This window comes from Pundamilia nyererei, unplaced genomic scaffold (assembly GCF_000239375.1).
Source record: "Pundamilia nyererei isolate P.nyererei 1_Seehausen unplaced genomic scaffold, PunNye1.0 scaffold00049, whole genome shotgun sequence".
NCBI classification, from domain to species: Eukaryota; Metazoa; Chordata; class Actinopteri; order Cichliformes; family Cichlidae; genus Pundamilia; species Pundamilia nyererei.
The window spans coordinates 419,789-440,510 of NW_005187450.1; the positions used below are offsets into that span (position 1 = coordinate 419,789).

Sequence of the window (20,722 nt, forward strand, 5' to 3'; positions counted from 1 at the left end):
CACACACACACACACACACTGACCCTGGAGGTTGCGTTCCCCTTTAAAAGTCCCATCCCACTCAGATACGCAGAGCTCATGCAGGATCTGCTGCGGCAGTGGGGGAACACTGCTGAGCTGTGCAGTTTATGCTGCCAGCAAGCGTGCAAAGAAGAGGAGGGGGAGCAAGCGTGTACAGGAGGAGGAAGAGGAGGAGGAGAAAGGAAGAGAGAGAGAGAGGGAGAGAGAGAGAGCAAACAATGTCATTCTGTTCAGGAGGCAATGCTGCAGTCAAGTTTGCCGCGCCATGAAAGCACATCACCAGCAACCAGGAGGCTCAGAGTGAGTGCAGAGAAGTTTTCCTCCTCTCCTTCCTGTGTGAGAGATGCGGTCAGAGGCTCGTCCGTAGGTATACCTTCCTTTCCTCTCTAGTCTTATTTAACTTGTTTGCCTTCTTCTATGATGGGCTCTTCTTTCTGTAGGATTGTATACTTTTTTTTATTATTATAATAATAAATGAGCCTTGCAGGAGTTGATATGTGTATGTCGGTGTGTATGCCTGCAGTGTTAGAGCTCCTGGCGGCTTCTGTCTCATCAGTTTCAGCCTCCTCTGCACCAGCATTAAACCAGGCAGCAGTCTGCCAGAAAACCAGTCAGTTAGCAGTCAGGCTCCACTGCTCCCTCATCCATGTTTAACACATGGTACAGGCTGGAAATAGCAGCCAGCGTGTCAGATAGCGGCTGGTCCAGAGGACTCGCTATTTGACACAAGGACAAAAAAAACTCACCAGGATGCAGAGTTCTCCACACCAGTGGAGAGTTTCATCTTTGCTGACCTAGCTTTTAAGATGACGACAGGCAGCCTGAGCTCTACTTTTCTCGGCTAGCTGTGCATTTATGTTAACCAGCGTGTTTTCATTGCAAGTATGATGCTGGGAACTGGTGAGAAGGATTTTTCAGGGATCTTGGACTGTGTGAGTGTCTGAGTGCTAAATGGGGAAATGAGAATGAGGCTACAGTGGCCTGTTTGGGACAGGGGAGCTGTGGTGCAGTCATGAAGTTGTGCTGTAGTTACTGGGACTTTTCTGCCATCCTATAAGGGGATTTCACATCAGAGTGCTACTCTGTAGAGACTTTGGCACGAAACTGTGGAAGATGAATGCTTTCTGTTTCATTTAATTATTACGTTTTAGTCTTTTAAAAGACGTCCTAGAGCAGGACCAATCTTTTCTATCGTTGCAGCAGCAATATTTCAGCAACTTTGCTCTAAAAGAAGACGTTGCTACTTTTGTTTCATTGCAGCATCTCTGTTTCAGAAACAATGTATAAATTGTTTATGGGGGTTAAAGCTTCTTATAAAAGTCAAAGTATTACAAATGCTTGGAAACCAGTATGGAAGGTGTGAATGGTGAATTCACTTGGCTACACGGTCAGCTCCGAGTTCACCTCGGGTAACTGTGCTAAGACCTTGAAAAAGCCGGCCCTGCATTGTCAGTTTGGTGAGGCTGGAGTCCAAGGCGTTTCTCTGGACTTTCTGTTTCTACCCACTGCAGGCAGACGGGCACAATGATGATCACAAACTGTACTAAAGGGTCTGTGCTACATCCGGAGCTTGACATCATCTCGGAACATCTGCAGTTCTCCTGCTCACACTTTCTCTGAGGGTGGGTGCTACACTGCCAGCGAAGGGAACTGCCGCACTCACCTGATGTTCCTTGCACCTCGCTTCTGCCCTCCCCCCACCTCCCACCTTCTCCTCCTCCTCTTTCCTCATCTCCAATTTCTCTACTGTAGTCTCTCTCAGAGGTACAGTTGCCCAGCAGAGCGCCTCACCGGCATGCTTTGCACCTCTGTGATTCTGCCCCCTCCTCCTCCTCCTCTCTCTCAGCCACGCACCCCCCACCCCTCCGTCCCTGCTGAAAAAGTATGCAGCACATGCTCTCACCATCCTCCTTGAGCAATTTGCTTGAGTGAATAGAGAAAGGAGAGAGAGAGAGAGAAGCAGGAGACAGAGAGCCAGCAGCAGAACAGCAATCCTGCAGTGTCCTGCAGCAGCTGAGTTCCTGCAGTGCTGGCCTGTAATGGCACACATGCAAGAGTGCGCACACACACACACGCACGCACACACACACAGGAGGAAATACACCAAAGAGCATCATTCCCTCTCAGAAAATCTCAGACAGTCCTGATGTCACATGACCCTGCATGGCAGAGCAGGCCGTCCTGCAATGTGCTGGACTGTGCTGAGCTTAGAGACAGAGGCAGAGAGAGCGAGAGGGAAAGACCCCCCACCCCCAACCTCCCCTACCCCCACACACTGCCCATGGAGCACCACAGGGAGGCACTGGTGAGATTAGCCGATTGCCCCCCCTCCCTCCCTCCCCTCTGATGGTGCATTGTCCCGTTCCAGCACTCCAGTTCCGATGATGTAATCAATGCAGCAAGCTTTGAACTTGCTGGGCTAGGGGTTCCTTCTCCCACCCCCCCATCCCAAACTGACACAGATGCAAATCTCAGGCTTCAGCTGCAGTCTGTTGCAGGTAGGAGGATGAATAACTACAGTTCTGTACTGAAGTGCAGGGATACGTTCCAGTAAGCGGGGCTACGTCAGCGGATACCCATATTTCACTCATGAGTAAATTGCATAAATTATCAGCCAAGTCAGTTGGTGAAACTACTGCCGGCACTTTGTGAAAATACTTCTGTGCGGTGCCGCAACACTACTTCCAATAAATTAAGGCAGCTAACGGCAGGAAAATGAACCTCGTCTGCTCTTTTACAAAGCTGCCTCTCTAGTTGCTGTTAAGGGGTGGGCAAAGACGAGGCTCCGAGCCGAGCCAAAAGTGCTTTGAGCTCTTTCAGGGCGTAACATCGCGGTGACTTTGCTCTTTCATTGATAAGGTCATCAGTCTGTTGACAGGCTGCAGTGAAGAGCAGCAGCACTGATGTACAGTGCAACTTCAGAGATGCTCAGGCAGCCAAACTCAGACCATATAGTAGCAGGTGAGTTTTGCTGAGCTGGCTCCTACCGCTGTTCCCAGAATCTGCCTAGTGATCAACTTCCACTACAGCAGTGATGAACCGGCATCAGGCCTGCTCTAGTAACGAAAAAAAAAAAACCCCAGCTAACAGCAAAGCAGGTTTGAATAATTAGCACTCATGGATGCTGATGATTCTGCACATTTAATGCAGTTTAATGTGTCAGCAGATAAATGGACACGTAAAGCACACTTGTATACTGCACCTTTTCTTTTCTCGCTGCATTAATAAACAGTTTAGAAATTTTGATTTCACTAAAAAATGTCACTTTTCCAGGAAGCAATTAATATTTCACAGCGTTTCATATCTTTGCTGATGCGTTCTCTGTGATTTTTTGCAGTTTCATAATTCATGCCGACGGACTTCATCTGTAATTGATGTGACCCGCTGAGTTACTGGAAAAAACAAAACAAAAAACCCAACGAAGATTTAATGAATCAGCACCTTTTATTAGTATGCTATAATGTATTTGTTCTTCTGTGTTAAAGATTAAGTAGGACTAATGCTAATAAGAGCATGGGTGAACAGCAGCTCTGTAAAAGACATTTCATCTACTTGAATCTAAATTCAGCTTCAGCTGACAAAGACTGGGAGGTTGGGACAGAGACATTTTGAGCTGCTTCCACCGGCAGGACACAGAAAGTGAAAAGACAAAGCAGTCACCGCCTGCAGCCAGACGTGGGCCAGGAAGTCAGAGCAGTTTTTTAAAAAAGCGCTCCTCTGTCTAACACATTTTCAGCAGTCGTCACCCATTAGAGCATCTCCTCATCTCTGCTTCTGACTTAAATGACTTAAGCATGTCACACAGAATAAGTCATAATGCACCTTCGAAGACTAACTCATGTGTTAAAGTGCTCAGACTGAAAGCTACGCTAACTGACCAAAGCAGGCTGAGTCATGCTGGGTCTTTTCTGGGTTTCCCCCCTCTCTGATCCTCTGCTCCTCCCCCTGTGCAGGCTCATACATCCAGCCCGGCTGTTGGTGGCGTGTTGGAACATGCCTTGACTTGTTGTACTGCCTGACTGAACAGACAGAGAGAGAGAGAGGCAGCCACAGGAGGAGAGGCAGCCACAGGAGGAGAGGCAAGAGGCTGGTGGTCAACAGTTTTTCCAGAGTGAAGTGACCCACACATCGGGAGAGCCCGTGAACAGACTCCTGTTGATGCCAACACGTTGAGTGCACCCGCTGGAGATCACGCTGGATGGTGGACCTCTGCTGCTGCCTGGCTAACTGGTGAGTGTCCAAACTGTGTGTAAACAGATGCCTCTGACATACACAACAATGCTACAGCTGAACACTTCTGAGGACCTGTGCACTTCTGCTGAAACTGAGTGAAATTTTCAGAAACACCAACTAGTTCAGGGGAATTAAAATGATGCCAGGCTGAGGCCTTCAGATCAGCCTGTAAATCTAAATTAGAAAACGATAATTTAAACCACTGCAAGTAGTAGAAGCGTCCAAGCTTGAGTTTTGATGCTGGCTTAATCCCATGGTACACAAAAGGTTAGCGAAAGCTATGATACACCCAAACACAGTACCCAGTTGCACAGTGGCAGGATGAGTGACCCTTTCATCATCTCGTCTTGATCCTCACGGAGAAGGGCAGCTGTTTTTGTTATTGTTTTCTCTGGTATTCATATTGAAAGCCAGTTTTCCAACAGGAGACCCAGCAGGCCGCATCTTTCCCCTCCTGAAAAGCCCCAAGAGAGCCGAGAGCGAAAGGCTTTATAACAGGTAGGGCTGCCACAAACGATTATTTTGATAGTCGACTAGTCACCGATTATTTTTGCGATTAGTCGACTAATCAGATCATCATCCATTGGACGTACAGCGTACAGCTTATTGCACCAGCAGCATCTGGTCTTATATAACTATCATTAGCTTACAGCTTGAAGTGTTTGTGCTAACTAAAAATAAAGACAAGATGGTAGTTTATTAATTTTTAATGAAATTTGCAGATTGTTTCGGTGAAGTTTAATAAACTCCTTGCTTTCTAAAATATAACAGGACACCGGAGTATATTCTCCAGCGTCTCACACTTCTGATAATCAGCTGTCTGCTTGACAGTTTTAGCTGTGCAAAAACTATAACTTTAATCTCAGCCAAACCGATTTACTCAGGAACAAATAAAATACTAAAGAAAGCCAAACAATAACATTTTTAAGTTATCTAAGTGACTTATATATATGTTTAACCTGACTAGCGAAAGACGGCGGTGGGTTTGAAAACGATTTGCCGGGAGTCCGGTGTTCTCACGGCTCTAGTTAGCCTTGCCCCCGCCTAGCTAACGAGCTAGTGGGTAACAGACGTCTCCGAAAACGTCGGAGCGCTTTTGAAAATATGTGGTGTCTTGATAAACTGAGCAGATATTTGAGGTTTACACAGCTACATTCTCGCCTGAAAATATGTTAAACGTTTATTTTGTGACCCAGAAAGAATAATAAGAGTAAAGTTAAAACTAACTAGCTGCCGCCATTGTTGGAAACTGAGCTGGGCTGCGCTATGAATTCTGGGACACAGCTTCTTCTTCTTCGGGGTTTAACGGCAGCTGGCATCCTTGTACATGCAGTGCTGCCATCTTCTGTTTCAGTCCGTTATTACACTCTTAAATCCTACTACTCATTCCTGCGTCCTTTGTGATCTTACAAAGCTTCAAACGATGCGTCGACTATTAAATTAGTCGTCGACAATTTTAATAGTCGACATAATCGTGACTAGTCGACTAATCGTGGCAGCCCTAATAACAGGTCCTCGTTTCTCAGAAGTGATTTGTATCTAGCGGGATCTGATTCGAGTTTGCGACTAGACGGTGTGACAGACGATTCGAGCGGCCCTGGTTCTCAGAAGACAAATGTCATCAGCATGTCAGTCAGGAAGCGAAATGAGATTAGGAACAGTGTACACAGAGAAGCAGATAAACGAAGGCCAGTCTGTCCACGCTGGCACACATTATCACACAGCACTGATAAACCCTACTGTAAAAACTCATGCAGGCCGGTAAAAACTCAAATACATTAATCACCCGAGAACTCAGGTGATAATCATTTAGTGTCCAACACACTATGATCTGTGTATTTTAGTTGTGTGTGGTCAAGCAGGAAGATAGTTACTGGGGAAACTCTTTTTTTCCCCTCTCTCTGGCAACCAGGGGTAGTGCAAGCTGAGTGTGAGACTCTGTTCTATTTAATTATTAACACACTGCAGTTTGGCGTGTAGATTCATTTAGCTCAAACCCAAATATGTTTTAAAATTGTTCTAAAAATAAAAGTAAAAAAAAAAAAAAGACTACGAGAGGCTAAGCTCGCATGTCATGTATGCCGATGTGAGCGTGTTGTGCATGTGTTAAACTGCTCAGCAGCACGGCCCTTCAGTACATACTGATGTCACTGTTTGCCATCAGATGATTAGGTTTGTGGAAGCGTTGATCAACCAAGAAATGTGCAGCAGAGTGACATGAGGAGAAACGGGGAAGTGAGGTAAAGTGGGTGAATGTGATTTTTTTTCTCTCTCTCTCGTTTGGATTACACATCGTGAGGCCTGACAGCAGAGGGATCCACCATGAGCAGGAAGTATAGGCCAGCCTGGGGTTTGTACACGTGTGTGTGTGTGTTTTGGTGAAGTGTTGCTGGGGAAAATTGTTGCCTGGAGGCTGAATATGTCAGAAACTGTAGACCTACAGAGTCCCACGGTTATTTAAACAAAAGCTATTCTGAGGCAAACGCTATGTGCACCATGTGCAATGTTACGTTTGACACTCCAGATTACACACGTCTAACACTAACACAAATCTTTTTGTGTTTTTGTGTGTGTGTGTGTTTTTACGAGTCAATTTTAATCTGATATTTAAAGCTTTTAGTTACACCACAAAGGACCAAATGATGCTCTCTTACAAGCCATCGATGACACGTTAACATCTTAAACCAGGCTTGTTCATTTACATTAGCTTTCACGCGTTTCCTTTTCAAATTAAAAAATAAAAAATAAAAAATAAAATCATAATTTAGCAACAGGAAAATACATATTGGATCAAAAAGGACAATAAAAATGTTTAGTTTCACTTTTCCTACAAAAGAAACAAGGGTATTTTTAAGGGAATATAAAATAAAACTTTAAATATTTTTTAAAAGACTTTAATTTGTTTATAATAATTAAACATTAATGATTTTGTTTTGATCTTCCCAAAAATACCTAAACACTTTTTTCCCCAAATCTTTACTGTCAAGGTTTTATTTTGTTAAATGACAGTCGATTAATTTAGAAAACAACTCGTACTGCGATATGAGTGGTGTGAAATAATAAGTATGAAAAAACCTGATATCACTAACAGCGCACACGTGAAAATGAGATGCAATTTTGTTCGTGTTGTGCACTTCCTCCACCTCCCTGTGCACACCGAGTGCAATTAATTTGCCACAACAAAGATAAAACGCACAATAAGCAAAACGCTAAAAAAAGAAAACACTTGATGAAAAGCGTTATTGTTATCTTTTCATTTAGCTTGTGCAGATGTGGTGATAATAACAAAAATTTAGTGTTAGCTGCATCGTCTGGACACATCCCCCTCCAGCTAAATTAAGATGTACTTAACAGGTTAAACCACAAAACAGCATTTATTTATCCGGTTAAATCCCTTACTAAGTCCGCTCGAGCAGTATTCATCCACACCTCTGACTAATATTTGTAAAAAAGGGTTTTTTTCCCCAGGTTTGGACAATACTACGGAAATATTACAATAGGGAAATCTGTGAGAAGAGGTGAGCCGTGCCTGAGGCTTTAAATGCATTTGTGGAAAGGCTTGTTAGTCGAGGCTCGCTGCTGTTTGCTGTGAGAGGCGGTGGGGTGGCCGGCCATTCATTTAGCAGGCAGGGTTTAGTTTTCCCTGCCATTCTTCGTTCCTGTATCAGGATTACCTCAAGGTCTGAACAGGAAGGAATTCCTGTCATCATGTGCTCAGCGAAGGCGGCATCTAACTCGCTGCGAACGCACAAAGGGACAAGGATGCAGCTGCTTGGTGAAAGCAGGTCAAGGTGCGACCTCTGCGTTTGTCTGTGGACATCAGTTGTGCATGTGTGTGTGTGTGTGAAGACAGACGCTGACAAATACAAATTTTGTGTTTGTTTCAGGCAAGAAGCTTCAGAGCGTCATAAAGTGCTTTCTTAGAATTTCAAAAAGGTCAAAATGCTTAAACCACAAATAAAAACGCAGGAATTTCCAGTTATACAACCAAAAAGTACGTCACAAGATAGACCAGAAGCCGACGCAGAGGGCCACAAATAGCCTTGCTGCAGAATTCAGAAGCAATAACAGCGGATAGTTGATGTAATTCAAACTGTTTGTTTTCCAGACGTTCCTCCCTCTACGGAACGTCCTCTCTTCCTTCGTTTAAGAGCATGTGCCTACCGGTCTCTAGTATCCATGCTGTCCTGCGAGCAAAGCAGTGTCCACAGGGAGACGACAGTATGGAGCGGTCAGCCAGCCCAAAATAGCACTGCAGCGAGCAAACGCAACTGATAGCGTTTTAGCTGTGGTCCCTGAGGTACACAAACACAGACTAGCACTGTATGGAGCTAGAGTAAAAAAAAAAATGACATTAAAAAAAAAAAAGACATAACCACCCCCCCCAAAAAAAACAGAAGCAAGGCTGGCAGCCACACAAATAGTTGAGAGCTAAATCAAACCGAGCTTTTTTGTTGCAAAATCATGAGTCATGGCAAGCCTATTCTTAGTTCGGGGGTGTTTGTGTTTGCCAAAGTTGTGTGCACTTAAAGTGATGCTGCACAAACCGGCTAGGAGGAGATCAAGAAATCAGTTTGGAAACAAGCTCGGGGGTTCACTTCATGAAGCGCAACGTGGGCTCGTCTGTGCGTTGTAGTTGTGTAAATCTCAGTCAGGGAGCAGAAAGGGCCTCTATACTTATACACTTAATGAACAACTACTAACATTTCCTCCTGCTTTCTTACAGAGCTGCCAGAGCACCACGCCACCCTCGAGGTGAGGGGGGCTTTCAGTGTGAGGCCACTGCCTTCCAACAACCATCAACAACACCATCACCACGAATCTGGGAATGGAAAGCGTCAGCAGTGCCAGGCTCGCAGGTGGACACATGCACCAAAGACCAGTCAGGACCCTGCTGGGGAGAGCAAGCCCGGAGTCGGGTGGTTGGACGCGGCTGCTGTGGGTGTTTCTCTGGCAGTGTCTTAGCTGGTTGTTGTGAGGAGTGAGAATGAAGCAATCAGCAAGTATACTGCCGCAGAAATTCTTCGCAATAAGAAGCCCCGGGATCACAGCTGAGAGGGAGGAAACTGGGAGCTGGCACTGTAAGTTTTCGACCCTCCTAAGAGAATTAACTGAGGAGAGATCGACCGAGCGCACGGCCTCCGCAATATTTAGAAAACGGATCAAAGCGTCAAACTTCCACACTGTCTGTTGCACTATCATGATCTTCTGCTGCCATCTTGTGACTGAAAGCAAACCTCCCGGCATGCTTTTGATCAAACGCTGCTGCGCCAATTTGTGAAACCTTTGCCTTTTTTTTTCCTTTTCATTGAGACAAAACGAAAGCCCTTTCATTCAGAAAATACAGCTTGGCTTACTATGACTTTTTTTCAGTTGCAAATGCATGTTTTTGATCCCTTAATTTAATTTGCTCCACAGATATTTCTGGATGTAGCACACAAACAAAAAGAAAGTGGATATGATTAATTCTTGATTTATGTGCCTGATACTTTATTTGTGACATATTGCTGCTGTAGAAAAGGAGCATTATAAATAAAGTTAGATAAATACTGATTTATATATTTTCCTCTTTCCTTACTTAACACAAGAATTTTGTAATAATGCAAAAGTGTTGCAGAAAGGCCCTTTGGACTACATTAAAAAAAGAACACTTTTTATTTAGTGCAAGGTGAGAATATTTCTGTGTGACCAAAGACGACCTAATGTGTGCAGATGAGTCAGGTGCACATTAATTTAGGCTTTCTCACACACTCTCACACACACACACACACACACACACACGTTCTTCTGATTTTTGATGCTCGATACAAAACAGTGTCTTAAACTGTCTGTCGATGGTGTGATTCAGGCGATAATGCAGATGCCGAGTTTGCTGCAGTCTGCAAGGGAAAAAAGACAAAGAAAAAAAACCCCCACCAATGTTCTGCTGCACTGCTGCAAACACTAAAACAAGGGGGTTGCAGGTTTTTCTGGGCTGCAGTAATGCAGAAGCAGTAAAAGTCCTGCTCTGACACAAGGTCACCGCTCCGAGGGCTCTAAACCGTTTTACATCACACTTCTTTGGTAAACTGCAAATCACAAGGCCACCAAAGAATCATCAGCACTCGGGACAGGAGGCAAGCCAGATGTTAGTTGTTAGCTTCTCCTTTATTTCTGTGCACAGTGAACTCGTCGCTAATAGAAATGTAATTTCAGGCAAAATTATGCTTTTATTTAAAAATGAACTCATTGCCCCAGAAAGCTGAGATTCCAACTCTTACTGCAGGATGGGTTATCGTGAATTCAAAATTTAATTGGTCCTTTGACTACATTTAAATTCACCCATGAAGGCTTTTATATTCATGATTGGGTGTTTTAAATAACTATGCTTCAGATTTAATCACTTTCACACATTTGCAGCTTTTTCCCTTTTTTGTATACCTGAGGATTAATACAGGGAGGTTTTGGATACACAATTTTAAATGCTTTTTTTTTTTACCTTGCAAAGAAGAATGAAGTGAAACCATGAAAATATTTGTTAGATGCAATCTATGTCCTGTAGTTTACAACATCATCAAATAATTCAAATAAAAACATTTCAATGTTTGAATTTTCTGCTGCCCATCATGTTCACAGCTGATGTACTTTTAAATTATGTTTTGTTTCGCTTTTATTTATTCAGTTCCTCTGTGCTCTTTGATGACACTTCTGCTTTGGTGCCACCACCTATTCATGTGTTTTGATTGCCTACTTTGCAATACTGCACTTTCTGAAGCCAAAATTCAGTCACTTTTTATCAACTTCTACATACATTTATATAAAAATGAATGCGTCTTGTTATTCAATGCACTTGTGCCAGCTTATATTTATGTGAAGTGTATCTTTTTTTATTCATGTACAAAATAGTTATTAAAATAAAATCAGACGTCATTTTCTAACCTGAGCAGCGAATCCTTTTATGCGAAACCATGACAGGAATGGGGAAGCGGTTTCATCATGCTGTCATGTGCCGTGTGTGGCACTTTATGTCAAAGCTGGACAGCACAAACTGAGACAATTACACTCAAAAATAGACCCTTTGAGTGCCTGTAGGTTACCAGCTGACTTAACTTCTGCTTTGGGTTCCGGTTGGTGAGGGGGCGGCGGGGAAGGAGGGCTTTAAGCTGGGTGAAAAGTTTTGTTTGACTCCCTTAAAAGCAGTAGAAGTTTTTTGTTTTTTTTTTCAAGTCATGTGGCTCGACTGGACGGAGTGTTTTTAAACCGTCGCCTGGCCTTAAGGGAAAATAATGTGGAGAGCCCCTGGGAACATCCAGAATAAAACCAGTGCGCTCGGCCGGGAAAAGAAAGGTGTTTACAAACAAACAGAGACTGCGGTGTCCGCGAGACGACTGCAGCTCGTGCCTGATCGCGCTACACGATGGCAAACGCGACTCAGACTCAGACCGAGGTGTATCTGTTCGAGCAGGTGATCGTGCTGTTCTCGTGCGCGCTATCTTTCCTGGGCTCCTCTCTGATTATCCTCACCTACATTATTTGGTCGGATTTGAGGACAACTCCGAGGAAACTGCTGGTTTACCTCTCGGTGTCTGACTGGCTCTCCGCCGTCTCCTACGCCTTCGGAGTGTGGAGCGTCTTCCGCACAAACTCGGGGGAGTGCGTCGCTCAGGGAGCGATTTCCACTTTCGCCAACACCAGCTCCTTCTTCTGGACCGTGGCCATCGCCGTTTACCTGTACGTGTTCATCGTGAGGGCCAACCAAAGAGTCGCTGACAGCCTCGTGTTGGTGTTCCACCTCGTCAGGTAAGCAACCCGCGGAGTGTTATCTGTTTACTAAACCTGCTCCGGTGGTACCTGCGCCCTGAAGCATCTTGGGATTTCGGCAATTGCCCCCCCCCCCCTTAAGTTGAGTTTACGTCATATTTTCTGAGATTTTGAACAGCGACTTGTTAAAAGCTGCACATTCAAAACGGCTCCTTTAAACTGGGAATTAGACCACAAACACAAACCGCTTTGGCTCACTTAACGTGCATCTACTTTATTTTGTAACACTCTGAAAGTTGGCGCAAAACTCCAGTTTACTGCCAAGCTACGTCCTGACGTTACACCGCATAACGGGGTGACGTGCTGACATCACGGTGGGACCTAGTGAGTTTTCAAATATTAACCATGGAGTTATTGGATCAGTTCACGTGACGAATGTTCATAAATCAGCTGATGCATGACACGTGCTCACTTGTTTTCTCACCAGCTGATGTTACCAGGACAACCTGGATCCTCCGTGTGTGTTTCTCTGGATACGAACACTGAATAAGGGACTCCCTACAAATCCATTACACCAAGGGTGTCAAACATAAGGCCCCGGGGGCCAGAAATGGTCAGGCAAAGAATCCAATCTGGCATTTTGGATTCTAAATGAATAAAATAGGACTTTTTTGTGAATTAACAAAAACTTCCAGCTTTATAATTACAGGACAGTCTGAGCAATGAGCTACCAGAACTTTTTCTGTCATTTAAAGCATTTATTTTGTACACTTCAAGCCTACAGAGTCGTCCTAACTCAGGGGCGGATCTACAGGGGGCGTGGGGGGGGGGGGGGCTGTAAAGCCTTGCCTCATTTGTATTTTTAAAAAGTTTGTTTACTTAGAAGAGATAATGATACAATAACTACTTTCAAAGCGATATTTTGTGAACACCATTTACGTATGGGGGGTTTTCCACATACTTCACTGAAAAGGCATTTACATGTTTGTGCTGCGGTTAGCACTGCTGCCTCACAGAGCGAGGGTCCTGTGTGGAGTACGCATGTTCTCTGCGTGCCAGCGTGCTCCAGCTTCCCATCCTCAAACATACAAGTCAGGCTAACTGGTGATTCTGAATTAGTGAGTGTCTCTGTGTGTTTGTCCTGCAATAGATCGCCGTCTGAACCGTGCCTCGCCTTTTTTTTTTCACTACCAGCAAAAACAGAAAAAAGAAAACACCCCAACTTAAAATGTATCACTGACAACATTCAGTCATACTGTCAGAATTTCTGTTACTGAAACTTTGGTGATTTATTTGTGGATAAATGAGTTCAATAACAGCCAAAAAGACAATATTTTATTTTCAAAGCTTTTCATTCATCCCACTCTTCCTCTTCCTCACATTCATTGTTTTCTGGTTTCATGGTCAAAAACATCCCCAACATGTCCACCCTGCTCTTTTCTTCTGTAGAACAAAACATTTTTTGTTTTTTCTTATCAAAATTCCTTAAAATCAATCAAATTGAGTCTGTACTATGCAGATATAAGATAAGATAAAGACAGAACTTTATTAATCCCTCGGGTGGATTCCTCTGGGAAATTCGGTTTCCAAAGCACAGCACCAACAGAAGTTACAGAATGTGAGCAGAATACCATATATACACATATATAAATACAGAGACACATATAAATAAAGAATATACAAAAGGGATAAATAGAATAAATAGGAATAAGAATACAAGGGAATTGCACATTTCAAGTATTGAAGTCTATTGCACCGTTGGTTATTAACAAAAAGTATTGCACAGTGAAAAGGCACTACAGCTTAGTTGTCCCCCCCTCCTTTGTCCTCCTGTCTCCCCTCCCTCTCCCAGTTTGATGGCGTGTGGGACAAAGGAGTTTTTAAGTCTGTTGGTTCTTGTCTTTGGGAGAAGCAACCTGTCACTGAACAGACTCCTCTGGTTGTTTATGGTCGTGTGCAGAGGATGCCCAACATTGTCTATAATGTCCAGCAATTTTTTTTAGTGTCCTTTCCTCTGCCACTGTCACCAGAGTGTCCAGCTTCATGCCGACCACAGAGCCAGCCTTCCTGATCAGTTTCTCCAGCCTGGATGAGTCCTTCTTTGCTGTGCTGCTCCCCCAGCACACCACAGCATAGAAAAGTACTCCAGCAACCACCGACTGGTAAAACATCCTCAGGAGCTTCCTGCAGATGTTAAAAGAGCTCAGCCTCCTGGGGACGTAGAGTCGGCTTTGGCCTTTTTTATACAGGTGCTCTGTATTGCATGACCAGTCCAGTTTGTTTCAACCCACAGCCCGAGGTACTTGTACTTGACCACCTCCTCTCCCTCTATCTGAACCGGCAGTGGACCTGCTCTGGACCTCCCGAAGTCCACAACCAGTTCCTTAGTCTTTCAGGTGTTGAGTTGCAGGTGGTTTGTGTGACTCCAAGTTCCTCACCAGACTTCTGTACTCCTCTTCCTGATCATCCCAGATACACCCCATGATGGCTGTGTCATCTGCAAACTTCTGAATATGGCATAATTCAGAGTTGTAGCAGAAGTCAGAGGTGTACAGGGTGAAGAGAAGAGGGAACAGCACAGTTCCCTGTGGTGCTTTATGTCATTTTAAATCAGCAGCTAATCTCGCCTTCTTTTCACATCATGTGCTATAGTGACCATTGGCTAGAAAAGGAGGTCTCACCTTCAACTGATGCTTGGTGGGGACTCCCACTCCTTATACAATTCTAACAAGCTTGACAGTCAATATTAGGTATGGCTGCCTTTATTCTCCACCACAGTCTGAGCTGTCTTAGGCAGCTTTCTTGTAATTTCTTTAAGTAGTCTTCAGGAATAGTTCTCCAGGCTACTTGAAGGACATTCAAAGCTCTTCTCTGGATGTTGGCCACCTTTAGATGGTCACACACTGCTTTAATAATGTTGAGGTCCAGCTCTGGAGAAGCCATGACTGATAGTGAACCATTGTGTGTTATTCTATCCAGGTATGCCTTTACTGTACTGGTGTGGTGTTTGAGATTATTGTTGTGAAAAACGAAGCTGTGGCCAGTCACATTCTTCAGATGGCATTGCATAACAGATCAAAATCTGCCTGCACTTTTCTGTGTTCATAATTTAATCAGTTTAACGAGATCTCCAACGCCACTGGCTGAAATGCAGCTCCAACCATGATACAGCATCCGATCTAGATGACTGTAGACCCTCAATGTTGTGTAGACACTCTTTCCTGACTTCCTCCACACATACTGATGATGACACGAGCCAAACATTTCATATTTGTATTCATCACTCCATAAGACATGTTGCCACTGATTTTTCACTCCAGTTCTTGTGTATTTTGGCTTTTTCACTTTGTTCCCTTCCTTAAAAATGTCTTCTTAACAGTCACCTCTCCATTGAGACCATTTCTGGTGAGGCTTCAGTGAAGAGTAGAGGAATCAAATGAAGGACCAGATGCATTCTCAGGCCCGTTTTTAAGGATGTGACCTTCAGACACTGTCCTTCTGCTGTAGATAGGTTTTAGACCTGCCACTTCTTCTTTTGTCCTCCACTCATCCAGTTTCCCCATTTTCTTTGAAGGACACACTGCACACCATGCTGAGAGGGCATGCATTTTTGGATTCTAAATAAAAAAAATAGGACATTTTTGGTGAATTTTTATAGTTACAGGAAAGTCTGGGCAATGAGCTACCAGACAGATTCATTTTTTACAATTCAAGCCCAAAGAGTCAGGGGGAAGGGGGCACCATGTCAAGTTTTCTACTAATAAATCTCTGGGAAATAAAAACATTTTTATCCCTAAAGATATAAAATATATAAGATATAAAATGGGTTTGTTTGTTTTTTTGCCAACTTGTCTGTTATGTGTAGACACAACACTCTTTCATCCCTTGAGTCTCGTGCTTTTTTTGTGCTTGAATGACTCATAGGTTATTTTTAAGTAGCTTAAGAAGTGAAAAAACAACAAAAAACGCATTCCTCTGAAAATGTTCAGGTACAAGGACTGGACTGAAAATGGGTGAAAAAACAGCCAATGTCCAAAAAAAAAAAAAAAAAAAACTTTGGAGGATGCTCAGAAAGCCTGGAGACCTATTGCTCAAGAGTACTTTAAAAATTCCAAGAAAATCTGGCTCCTCTGAAGTAAAATACAAAGAAATGAGGGGTGACTCAAGATTTTTACACAGTACTGTGTGTCCACTTTATTGACAAGCAGTGCTTCAGATATATTTCTCTTTATTAACATGTCAATTTTGTAAAAAATGTAACAGCTAAAACAAATGTGTTTATTTTAGTGGTTCACTGTTTCCACTGTAAAAACAGCAATCAAACATGCGGAGCCTCCCAGTGTGACGACCCCTTGTAGTGTTTTATTTTTTTATTTTACACATTTTAATCCTTGTTGTCCACTTTCCTTCTGCACGTTAATGATTTGTCCTCACTGATTGTTAACGAGTTGACTCACTGTGATGTACCATCGTTTAATTGATCTATTTTTGGACACTTTTCACCCATGGGTATGCCTCACTGCAGTGTTTGCCGTTGTCATCCTAACAATCTCTCTGTGAGTTCTCAGATACTGCAATGAACTGGAGATCACACAACAGAGGCATTTATGGAGGCTTATATACACTAAGACACATGCACTGTCTTTTTGGTATTTATAAATGTCTGCTGCTGTGTATACTGCAATGAAAATCTAGTAACCTTTTAAAGTGGCGTTACGAGAGGAGAAGTGCTTCATGGGGGGGCGGGAAACTAACGAGCGCTGCAAACAATGCAGAATTCATTTCGTGGTTTTATCTTCTTCAACAACAGAACTGGCCGTGACTCTGCAGTTTGCACCATGTAACACACAAAAGCCTTAAGCACAAAATTACTATCACACACTGTCACATGTCTTTGCTGCAAGTGTTGGTGTCATGCCCGTCAAACATTTACATAAAAACCTCCAGTGGAAAAGTTTAAAAATGTGACTCTGACCTTCGGAGCTGTTGTGTTTACTCTCCGGACCCTTGTTTTGTGTTCCAGCTGGGGAATTCCTCTGGCCATCACTATTGCAGCTGTGAGTCTCAACAAGATTGGTTACGATGCGTCAGAGGTGTCGGTGGGCTGGTGCTGGGTCAGGATCAACGTTCAAGACCGGGTCCTGTGGATGCTGCTGACTGGAAAGATCTGGGAGTTCTTGGCGTACCTCACCCTCCCCTTCCTCTACATCCTGATCAAGAGGCACATCCACATAGCGGTGAGGAGGACACCAGGGACCTCATTCATCAGTCATGTGTACACAGAGCTTTGTGACTATTTGAATATGTCACTTAAAATCATCCTTCTTAATACTCCGGTACTCAGTACGAGCGATCCACAGTGGATCTGTTATTTACATTCATCTGTAATCAGCCAGAACCTTTGACCTTTATTGGAAATCTGCTGGTGATCAGCTGTTTTCAGGTCGACAGAGTGAATCATGAACAAGTTTCTTTATTCATTAAAAAGCTGATCTTACACTTCCCCTCGTGCCTTCTGCATTATGATTAATATCATAGTCAGAGAGTGAAAGAGACACTGTTGTCTTCAGGGGAAAAAACCCAAAATGTATTGGCCTATCATTATTTGCATTTAGTCTTGGAAAGCTAAAATCATCACCTGGGCATAAAGTGGAAATACAGTTTGTTTAAAACATCCTGGCTCATAAATCATTTCAACCAAACAACATACTGATCACAGCCTGAAATCTTCTATAGGAATGTATGCACAGAATATCAATACATCCCAGTTCCTGTATCTGACTCAGACTTTCAGCAGTTGAGCATTAAAGGAACTGATTTGTTTCCCTTAGAGGATGACAGGAAACTTTATCCCTAACACGCTAACTATTATGAAACACACTACAGAGGTAGTCAGACTGTGGATGAAATCATTCTTTGTTATATTGCACTTTTATCCTAACAGAAACTTTCAGTCATGGGAAAAAGAAAGTTCAGTTTTACATATCAGGACATGTTAAGACAATCATCTGGTCCTGAGCAGGTTAAAATGAAGTAAGCAAAACCCCAGATGAACAACAACACATAACATACAGCTCCATGTCGTTATTTAACAAAAACTGGCCAAAAATGAAGAAACGGCGTGAGAATCTAATCGCACGATTACCGCGTCCATAAAGAATTAGGAGGGTAAGTAGCAGCCAGGAATTCCTCATCAAATGTACTGGAATAATGGTTCTTCATCAAGTGTGTGCACCTCTGTGAAAGCAGAAGTTTTGTCAGTGTGCAGGTGTGGATCACCTCATGACAGCTGCCAGTATTCCTAAGAGTGAATGTCCCAGAATATTCATCCCAAAGTCAGACCGTGCATGCTTAGAGAAACTGCAACAAAACCCCAAGAGACTCTACAGGCCTCAGTTAACATGTTAAATGTTAAAGTTCATGACAGCACAATTAAATAACAAATATGGCTTGTCAGGAAGGATTAACAGGAGGAAGCTACGTTTTCTCTAAAAAAGGACATGGCACCACGGCTTGGAAATGCAAAGTTGCACCAAACATGCACAATTGCAACCAAACACAGCATATCAGCACTAACGACTTATACCAACCACAGTGGTGCATGGGTAATGATTTGGGCTTGTTTTTCAGCCACAGGATATTGGCAGCTTGACGTCACCGAGTGAACCATGAACTCCTCTGTATAAAAGTATTCTAGGGTCAAATCTGAGGCCATCTGTCCGGATGCTAAAGCTTGATCCAAACAGGTTCATGCACAGAGACAAATCTCCAACAGAACAACTGCAAAGGTCCAGTCAAAGTCTAGATTTCAACCTTACTTAAGAGAGCTGTGCATGAACAAATGCCCACAAACCTCAATGAGCGGAAGCACCATTGTGTAGAAGATTGGGCCAAAACCCTCTACAATGATATTAGAGACTGATAAAGTCACACAGAAAATGATTACTTCAACTTCTATTAAAGGTGGTTCTATAAGCTACTGAATTGGATGTACTTAGTTTCTGCAGTTTGGCTTGTTGTTTTTAAAAAAACCAAAAATGATATAGTGTAATGAAAGGGTTTCTGTATCTCCCTCAAATATCTGCCTAGTAGTGTGAAAGTTATCTGATGTTCTTGATGACACATTTTCTCTCTTTCTTTATTTCCTTTTAATGGTCTCACTCTTGATGCTCTGACGCAGCATGCAGCCCTCTCTGAGTACCGTCCCATCTTGGCCAACAGGCCTCCCGCCCACTCCTTCTCCTCCATGGCTGATGTGAAGCTCACGCTCATCCCCATCATCTTCATCGTCCTACGCATTTGGAGCACGGTGCGCTTTATCCTGCTGCTAGCCGACTCAAGTGTCAGACAGAACCCAGCACTGGTCACGCTGCACGTGAGTTTACGTTTCTTTCTCTTTTTGCCTTTTTAAAAAGTAACAAAGCATTTTCAAAATACTGTAAATTTTCCTTTTAAATGGCTTGAAAATGAAATGAAGCCTTTATGATGTTTGGACTGTTTTATTACATGATAGTGCCACTGTAAGTGTGCATAAAACATTTTTACGCACTATGAACACGATGATATAAATGAAAATGTGCTGTTTTATTGACCGATAAAACAAGCATTTGCCATCAAAACTCATAAAGACTTTTTATTTCTCTGGAATAAGCCATCATGATGCCCTCATCTGAAACCCCTCTTTCGTCTGATCCCACAGGGGATTGGCAACACCTTGCAGGGAGCAGCCAACTGCGTCATGTTCGTCTTGTTCACTCAGCCGATCCGCACGCGCCTCTGCGCCGCGCTCACATCCTGCTCCCAATGTCGAGCAGAGGCGCAGCGCTCGCACAGGCTGCTACCCGAGCAGGACGCAACTGCCCGGAGAGAAGAAGACGGCACTGAACGAGGCCACGCCGACAGATGAGACTTTGTTCGGTGCAATGAGAAGATGAAGGCAAAGCAAAGAGGGTGACATGAAGGGAGGAGGAGTTCTCTACTTCACCTCGAACCCTCATCACACAAAGTGCTCGTGCGATGGCTTCTTGAGGTTCTGCAGGAGCATGCACTTCTGTGTCATGTGTCTGCACTGTGGGTGATGGGGTGTTGCTGCCTGATTTTATGTTATTTACACATAAGGTGAAGCATTATTTGCATTTATTGTTCTGTAGGTCACATGGGTAAAGTGTTTTGTTTGGTTTTTCTTTGGGTTGGTGTGTGTTGATGATTTCACTTCCCCTTCCAAAGAAAGTGAAGGAGGTCTGAAGGAGCTCTGCTTACCATGTACTGTACTCAGGTTAACACTGTGAAGGATTTTTGTTGTTGTTTGTTTTTCTAGTATCCGAGTATTGTGAATTTGGGGAGAAACTTTTGTTGGCCCGGTTATGTTACAAACAACAGAGAAACAGGTAAAGCTTTGTCGCTTTAGGTCACAATTATACTGTAATTTTTTGTGTTTTTTCTTTTTTCTATCATTAACAAATGTGGCCAGAAGCTCTAAATACACTACTCCTGAAGCAAAGACAGGAGCAATGCATTTACTCACATCTAAAGAGCTGTGCATTATTCTACCTGTTAGCTTGACTTCTCTTTCACTGGAGATACTATATTGTTACATTTTTGGGTAGATGATCATCATTTTCTATTTAAAGGAATAAATACATGATCAACTTTGCTCTAACTGCTGTTCTCCTTTTACTTTTAAAACTCTTACTTATTTCCCAAGGCATTAGTTTCAACATCTTTCAGA

General features: G+C 43.3%; 1 protein-coding gene across 1 annotated transcript; it reads left to right on the forward strand.

The window, feature by feature from the left end:
• The first annotated feature begins 11,247 nt into the window (after positions 1-11,247).
• gpr157 (G protein-coupled receptor 157) lies at positions 11,248-20,647 on the forward strand. Its single transcript, XM_005732868.2, has 4 exons — positions 11,248-12,033; positions 17,018-17,231; positions 19,175-19,369; positions 19,694-20,647. Exons 1-4 carry the CDS (start codon positions 11,651-11,653, stop codon positions 19,898-19,900), a joined length of 999 nt encoding a protein of 332 aa, XP_005732925.1. The 5' UTR covers positions 11,248-11,650; the 3' UTR covers positions 19,901-20,647.
• The last annotated feature ends 75 nt before the right edge of the window (positions 20,648-20,722 follow it).